A 7,352-nucleotide genomic window follows, 5' to 3' on the forward strand; every position below is an offset into this window, starting at 1 on the left:
CTTCTCTCTCTCTCTCTCTCTCTCTCTCTCTCTCCTTCTCTCTCTCTCTCTCTCTCTCTCTCTCTCTCTCTCTCCTTCTCTCTCTCTCTCTCTCTCTCTCTCTCTCTCTACAATGAGCAGTTCTACCGATCAAAAGAGCAAGAAAGAAGAAGAACAACCAATGATCTCAAAGCCCATGAGATTGATTCTCTTACAAAAGGGTAATCATGTCTTAAGCTCACTCTTCTTTATCATCGGTTTCTCAATCGGTCTCTTCCTTTGTCTGCAACTAAAAACATTCCACATGTCTACGACGAAGACACAACAACAACCCTTATGGTCCTCATTACTATTCATCAACCACACAACAACGGTGGAGATCAATCAAGAGTTACAACCACAAGTTCTTCAACACAACATGAGTGATCAAGAGCTCTTCACAAGGGTCATGTCATTATCATTACCATCATCATCATCATCACCATCATCGTCATGGTTTGGGAGGAGACATAATAATGAGGAGAAGATGGTGGTGAAGGTGGCCTTCATGTTCTTGACAGGTGGCGGGCTCCCATTGGCTGCTTTGTGGGAGAAGTTCTTTGAAGGACACAAAGGGTTTTATTCCATATACGTTCATACCAATCCATCTTTTCAAGAACATTACCCCGAAACTTCCGTCTTCTACTCAAGAAGAATCCCTAGCCAGGTGATTATTAATATATTTTCTTAGTTAATTACCTCTTTCACTTTTCTTAATCACGCCTACTTGTTACCCCTATAATCTAGCAATTATATCACTAGCTAGTTTGCCAAAGAATATATATTTCTTGGATTTGACAGGTTGGGTTTTTTCACGTGGCACGTGTATAGATCTTGATTCGACCCTTGCATAATGGTCCATAAACCCATTTGATACTCGAGCATCACTAATTTTTTATGAGTTTCTTATGAATATTTAATAATAAATATAATCAAATAACACATTTATCTGAAGAAAAGTTTCTTATCTGGGAACCATAAAATGAATTTCTTCTGCCACATATTTCTATTTAAACGGTTAACAACATATAATAATAAAATATATTGAGTTTCTGATTTTGTGGGCCACATTTTTATACAAAATATAATAATAAAACAATTAAATAAGAAATCTATATGGTTTCTGGCGATAATGATGGTCTAAGTCTATAATATAAATACATAAATACGTTTTTTAACCTTGTTAAAGAGAATTCTCACATTGACAATTCTCAAATTATGATGTCAATAACAGCAAAGGAAATATTTGAAAATGCATCGACACAACATAAAAGTTATAAAATATATAAAAACTAAAAACAGATCTGTATGAATTGAAGTTAACGCTTTTTACGTGTATATACTACCTTTTTGTATGGAGCTTGTGACTTGCAAAAGTAACTGTCATTTTAACGTTTGAAATGTTTCATCACTAAATAAACAATATATATATACATACATATATATATATATATATCTAATAAGACATATATTCTAATTAGTTTGTAAGTTAAAGTGACCTCAAGACTAGGGTCAATGAACCTAAAAGCTTGAATTCGAAATTTATTTGGATTATTTTAACTTGTAATTATCATAAAATTAACGATAATAATACGATGATGATTTGTGAAACAGGCGGTGTATTGGGGAACATCAACAATGGTAGACGCAGAGAGAAGACTATTAGGCAACGCACTCCTCGACGAATCAAATCAAAGATTCGTCCTCTTGTCCGATTCTTGCATCCCACTCTTTAATTTTACAACCATCTATGATTACTTAACCGGCACCAATCTCAGCTTCATTGGCTCATTCGACGATCCAAGAAAATCAGGCCGAGGCCGCTACAACCCCAAAATGTACCCACAAATCAACATCACACACTGGCGAAAAGGATCACAATGGTTTGAAACAACTCGCGAGCTTGCTCTTCATATTATCGCAGACACGGTTTATTACAAGATATTCGATCAACATTGCAAACCGCCTTGTTACATGGACGAACATTATATCCCGACTCTCGTTCACATGTTGCATGGAGAGATGAGCTCGAACCGGACCTTGACGTGGGTCGATTGGTCCAAAGTCGGTCCACATCCTGGCCGGTTTATTTGGCCTGATGTGACCGATGAGTTTCTTAATCGGATTCGGTTTACAGAGGAGTGTGCGTATTATGGTCGTGATGGTGTAAATGTTACAACTTCGAAATGTTTTTTATTTGCCAGAAAATTTACAGCCGAGACTTTAGAACCCTTGTTAAGAATATCACCTTTAGTTCTTGGGTTTGGTCCGTAATTACTTTAAAGATTGTGACTTTTTTTTGAATTAGTAAATAAAGTGATGATATTTAGATTTTTTATTTTTTTTGGCAACCATATTTTTTGCCATGCCATCAAAATATGAAGGGATTGGGTTCGGTTCGAACCGTCTCCAACCGAAGCCAAAATCGTAAACCCAAAGATTTATCTTATCCACGATATGTTGTCGTTTTGTGAGCCATTGTTCATCATCTCTGTAGAGTAACTTTGGCGAAAACCCAAAGTTGCAGACTTTACTGATGCTAACTTCTCTATTCCTCTCGGCGCGAGCTTTTCCATCTCTCATCACTAACTCCTCGTTAAACCCTAGTCGAAACCCTTCGAATGCCTCAAAAATCCCCCAATTTGACCAATTTAGTGAGAACTCACGATTCTCTGATGCTCCGATTAAGGTTCCTACTACTGCTCCATGGATGAAAGGTCCACTCTTGATTCGACCCGATGAGGTTCTCGACACTTCATATCGTCACGAGAAGAGGATCAGAGGACAGAATGCTGAGGAGAAGACGTTCAAGGCGTTGAACCGTAGAGAGAGCGGTGTCAGGGGAAGTAAAGCGATGAAGAAAATCGTCCGTAAGGTCGAGAAGCTCGAAGAAAACAGCGATTCAGAAGAAACCCAGATGGATAATCCAGTCGAATTCAAGTCATTAGGTCGAATTGCGGAGGAAACCGAGTCTGGGAAGAGATTTTCCGGGAAAATGCCGTGGGATAGAGAAGAAGAGAAGTTCATATTGCGGAGGACGAAGAAGGAGAGAGCCCCGACGGCGGCTGATCTTATCCTCGACGAAGGATTGTTGAAAAGACTGAGACGTGAAGCTTCAAAGATGCGAAAATGGGTGAATGTGAGAAAAGCAGGAGTTACAGAGACGGTTGTGAATGATATTAGATCGATCTGGAGGTTGAACGAGCTTGCCATGGTGAGATTTGATGTTCCTCTTTGTAGGAACATGGAGCGAGCTCAAGAGATCATAGAGGTTTGGTTAGTCTTAACCTCACTTGTCCGTTGAAACTTTGTTAATTCACTGGAAGTTGAAGAAATCTTGATCTTTCTCTGAAATAATTTATCTCTACTTCATGTTTTCAAGAATAGATGAAGACTGGAGGCTTGGTTGTGTTGAGCAAGAAGGAATTTCTCGTTGTTTATCGAGGACCACCGAGTTATTCGTCAGAGAAAACCAACTCGGAAATTAACTCATCATTGTACGAGAGAGAAGCTGATAGGTTATTGAATGGTTTGGGACCTCGATACATGGATTGGTGGATGCGGAGACCGTTTCCAGTTGATGCTGACTTGCTTCCTGAAGTGGTCGATGGATATACAACTCCATCTAGACGTTGTCCACCAAACACTAGAGCAAAGCTCAGCGACCAAGAGCTTACCTACTTGAGGAACATTGCTCAAGCTTTACCATTTCATTTCGTCCTTGGTAATTAGTCTTCACTACTTTTTAGCCGTCTTGCTCTCTTTGTGTGTGTTCTTTAAAGTTAAGCTTCAGGGAAAATTTAGTTATTCATATGCTTCCTAAAGAAATCATGTAAGAAAGAGGGAACTACTTACCTTCATTCTCTTTTGCGTTGGTATTAACTAAGTGCTGCTCTCTTTGCATTTTCATGCTGTTTTCTTCCTTGAGCTCTCAACAGTCTTTTTCTTTCGTCTTAATTGGTAAAGGGAGGAACCATGGGCTTCAAGGATTAGCTTCTGCTATCGTCAAATTATGGGAGAAATGTGTTATAGCAAAGATTGCAATCAAATGGGGAGCTCTCAATACCAACAATGAGCAAATGGCAGATGAATTGAAGGTAAAATTATTTTTTTTTCGTTTCTTGGGGCTAATTTCTAGATATAGTCGGAATTATTATTTGTGGCTGATGCGATTTTTTGGGCTCTATCGATTTCTCAGCATCTCACTGGAGGAGTTCTGATACTACGCAACAGATACTTGATAATACTTTACAGAGGCAAGGACTTCCTTACTGATGAAGTTGCGGATTTGGTTGATGACAGAGAAAGGTTACTCAGAAGATACCAACATTTTGAAGAAACTAAACGCGAGAGCGATATAGAGATCTCGGTGGCGGTAACAAATCATAAACAGCTGGAGGGAACGAGCAAAACCGGAACTTTATCAGAGTTTCAAGAACTTCAGAGAAGATTCGGTGAAATGGAGATGACAAACCTGGAGACTGAAGCTGAGAAAGCAAAACTAGAAAAGGAACTCAAAAGCCAAGAACACAAGCTTTCCATTGTAAGCCTTTTAGCTTTTAAAAAACTGCATCTTTTTAGTTTAGCCTACTGTTATATAATCTTCACGAGTTGCTCTACTTTTTTTTTTTGGCAGCTTAAATCAAAGATAGAGAAATCAACAACAGAGTTGTTCAAATTGAATTCGTTGTGGAAACCATCAGAGCGAGACGATGACATTGAGATATTGAGTAATGAAGAAAGAGAATGCTTGAGAAGAATAGGGCTGAAGATGAACAGCAGCTTGGTTCTTGGTAGGAGCCACCGCGGATCCATTCTTAGCTTCTTCTGGTTCCTTATCCAATGGCTATGAGAATGACTTACACAAATTTCATTTTGGTATCTGTTTCATTGTTTAGGTAGAAGAGGAGTCTTTGATGGCGTAATGGAAGGGCTGCATCAGCACTGGAAGCACAGGGAGGTTGCGAAAGTGATCACAATGCAGAAAACATTCTCGAGAGTTGTTTACACAGCGAAATCGCTTGAAGCAGAGAGCAATGGAGTGCTAATCTCCATTGAAAAACTTAAAGAAGGGCACGCGATACTCATATACCGTGGCAAGAACTACAGACGTCCTTCATCAAAACTAATGGCACAGAATCTTTTGACGAAAAGAAATGCGTTACAAAGATCTGTTGCTTTGCAGCGACTCGGCGTAAGTGACATGAATTAAAAATTATTTAATTTCGTTATTTTGATTGAGATAATCTTTTAAACCCTATTTGAATGAATTTTTTTCTTTGTTTTTCGTGTTTGTTTGTTTGTTGTTGTTGCATTGTGGCAGTCACTGAAGTTCTTTGCTTACCAGAGAGAAAGAGCCATTGGAGATTTGAAGGTGAAATTGGTAAATCTTCAAGACTGTGCTTCTGAGTTATGCTGACGTAAAATGATTTGCAAGGAGGAGCTGAAAGAAAATTACCGAGGCAGATGTGTTCACTTGTTGGATCATAAGTATATTCTTTTCATTTACTGTGGTATTTCTATGAGTTACTCAGATATTTTATCGAGTAACTGGGTGCCAAATTATCATGTATATATGATATCATGTAATGTTACATTTTCAGAATAAATATATAAACCCCGAGAAATGCAACTCTGCTCAAGTGTAAGCAGAGAAACAATGTCCTTCACAACCAAACAGCCATCTCTGCTCAAGTGATCTTCAAGGGTATTGACAGGGAAATACGCAACTTAATCTCTGCAAGAAGACACAAAAAGTATTTCTGAAATTTTATGCTTCTTTGGCTAAGATAGATTTTCACGCTAGGATATCTCGTTAGACTTGTAACCCATTTTTGCTCTGCCTTGTTTTTTATTCTTTTTTGTCAAGGTAACTTTTTGCTCTGCCTTGTTTTTTATTCTTTTTTGCTAAGGTAACGCAGACTTTAGGTTTGCTATGTAAATCTTTTTTCATCTAATGATATCTACAATTTAGCAAAAAAAAGAGAAATGCAACTCTGGTCAAAAGAAAGACTATACCGCACCAAATTTGATAATAGATTTGGCGATAATGTAATATCGAGATCTTATAGGTGTTAAATCATGGCGATAATGTTGGAGGCACTAGCATCAATTTCCTAGTTATTTATATTTAGGATCGGATCCAAAAAAATTCAATACTTTTCAAAAGTTTCTGAAGATGTACCCCTAACATTTGCTGTCTAAAAGACTTGTCTTATTCGGTATATATTATATATTATTTCTGTTGGAGATAAAAGATAGTGTTGCCTTTACAGAGGGACTTTCAACTTAAGTCTGAAAAAACCTTTACAATTTGTCAAAATAATTTAAAAGAGATCGATTGATTCCTTTTCACACTTTCTTAGTTCTAAAACTAACCGCAGTGATTACTAACTATATTTTCTTGATTGGAATAAAATGTCGAAATGTTAAGTTCCGACAAAACCAACTCCGGCAATAATAAAAGCAAGAGCCTGCATGTAAAGATAAATATATAACATTGTATTCCCAAAGGCAAGGTCATAGGAGGCACAACACAATATGTATGTCCCCACCATCATCTCCTTTGCGTTTACTCTGCAAAACAAATCATTTTCTTTCATTAGTTTAGGTAATTTGTATGTTGTACCACCTCAGAGGATGAATCTTATGTTGAAAAAAAAAAGATAACCTTAAATTGATTGTTATTTATCTATGTTAACTAAATCTTCTATTATTATTTTTTCTTCTCGTGATTTGATTAGACTACCTTTCGAGAATCCCATTGCGAGGTTTTCTCACTTGGGGAAGTAACTTAGTCTCGAGAGCATCTCCTAATTTCTCGGTGACGACCCATTCGTTTACTCTTCCTCCTTCAAGTAAACCGATGAAAGTTCCTTTGGTCCGATGCATAGCCATTACATTCTCGAACAAGACCCAAAAAACCACGAGATAGAATGATCTACGTGCATGCATGCCAATAATTAATAACATATATAGTAGTGTAAATTTTATAATAAAGCAATTATATAAGAATGTTGTGGTTATTATAGAAATTAGTAGTAATTAATTAATTACCTTGGTGTGGCAATGGCATTGAAGAGGGTGATCAGAAAAGGAACGTAGATAGTTGACCAAGTCGGAATGTTGACTTCGGAGAAGAATACACTCGTTGGAAGAACGACGCAATAAAAGAAGAAAGTGAAGAAATGCACTATGATCTTCCTTACGAAAAAGAAACTGTAAATCACATACATTTTCTTCCCAATCGTCACTCTCTGCTCAATTTAGCAAATCAAAATCATTATCAAAACGTTTTTTTCTTCACAGTTGTTCAAAGATAAACAACATTAAGG

General features: G+C 37.4%; 3 protein-coding genes across 3 annotated transcripts in view; 2 read left to right on the forward strand and 1 right to left on the reverse strand.

Annotated features, from left to right (window-relative positions):
* The first annotated feature begins 112 nt into the window (after nucleotides 1-112).
* On the forward strand, nucleotides 113-2,292 carry LOC18017373. The gene is made up of 2 exons (XM_006400086.1): nucleotides 113-685; nucleotides 1,633-2,292. Exons 1-2 carry the CDS (start codon nucleotides 113-115, stop codon nucleotides 2,290-2,292), a joined length of 1,233 nt encoding a protein of 410 aa, XP_006400149.1.
* A 200-nt stretch (nucleotides 2,293-2,492) lies between these two features.
* Nucleotides 2,493-5,667, forward strand: LOC18016733 (chloroplastic group IIA intron splicing facilitator CRS1, chloroplastic). The gene is made up of 7 exons (XM_006400087.2): nucleotides 2,493-3,289; nucleotides 3,406-3,742; nucleotides 3,985-4,115; nucleotides 4,217-4,561; nucleotides 4,655-4,811; nucleotides 4,917-5,212; nucleotides 5,342-5,667. Exons 1-7 carry the CDS (start codon nucleotides 2,555-2,557, stop codon nucleotides 5,435-5,437), a joined length of 2,097 nt encoding a protein of 698 aa, XP_006400150.1. The 5' UTR covers nucleotides 2,493-2,554; the 3' UTR covers nucleotides 5,438-5,667.
* Nucleotides 5,668-6,238: 571 nt separating this feature from the next.
* Nucleotides 6,239-7,352, reverse strand: part of LOC18016735 (probable mannan synthase 11) — a 3,636-nt gene continuing 2,522 nt past the window's right edge. The window contains exons 7-9 of the mRNA XM_006400089.2: nucleotides 7,075-7,277; nucleotides 6,767-6,958; nucleotides 6,239-6,594 (exon numbers count right to left, since the gene is read on the reverse strand). Of these exons, the coding sequence (XP_006400152.2) occupies nucleotides 6,447-6,594; nucleotides 6,767-6,958; nucleotides 7,075-7,277 (543 nt within the window). The 3' untranslated portion in view covers nucleotides 6,239-6,446. The remainder of the gene's footprint in view (nucleotides 6,595-6,766; nucleotides 6,959-7,074; nucleotides 7,278-7,352) is intronic.

Source organism: Eutrema salsugineum, unplaced genomic scaffold (genome assembly GCF_000478725.1).
Source record: "Eutrema salsugineum unplaced genomic scaffold, Eutsalg1_0 scaffold_2, whole genome shotgun sequence".
In the NCBI taxonomy this organism is placed as follows: domain Eukaryota; kingdom Viridiplantae; phylum Streptophyta; class Magnoliopsida; order Brassicales; family Brassicaceae; genus Eutrema; species Eutrema salsugineum.

Bases quoted from the DNA above. Each gene is read 5' to 3' on its own strand.
- LOC18016733 (XM_006400087.2), top strand. From the start codon at position 2,555: ATGCTAACTTCTCTATTCCTCTCGGCGCGAGCTTTTCCATCTCTCATC. The intron at 3,743-3,984 runs GTAATTAGTCTT...TAATTGGTAAAG, and splicing joins ACCATTTCATTTCGTCCTTG to GGAGGAACCATGGGCTTCAA. The intron at 4,562-4,654 runs GTAAGCCTTTTA...TTTTTTTGGCAG, and splicing joins AAGAACACAAGCTTTCCATT to CTTAAATCAAAGATAGAGAA.
- LOC18017373 (XM_006400086.1), top strand. From the start codon at position 113: ATGAGCAGTTCTACCGATCAAAAGAGCAAGAAAGAAGAAGAACAACCA. The intron at 686-1,632 runs GTGATTATTAAT...TTTGTGAAACAG, and splicing joins CAAGAAGAATCCCTAGCCAG to GCGGTGTATTGGGGAACATC.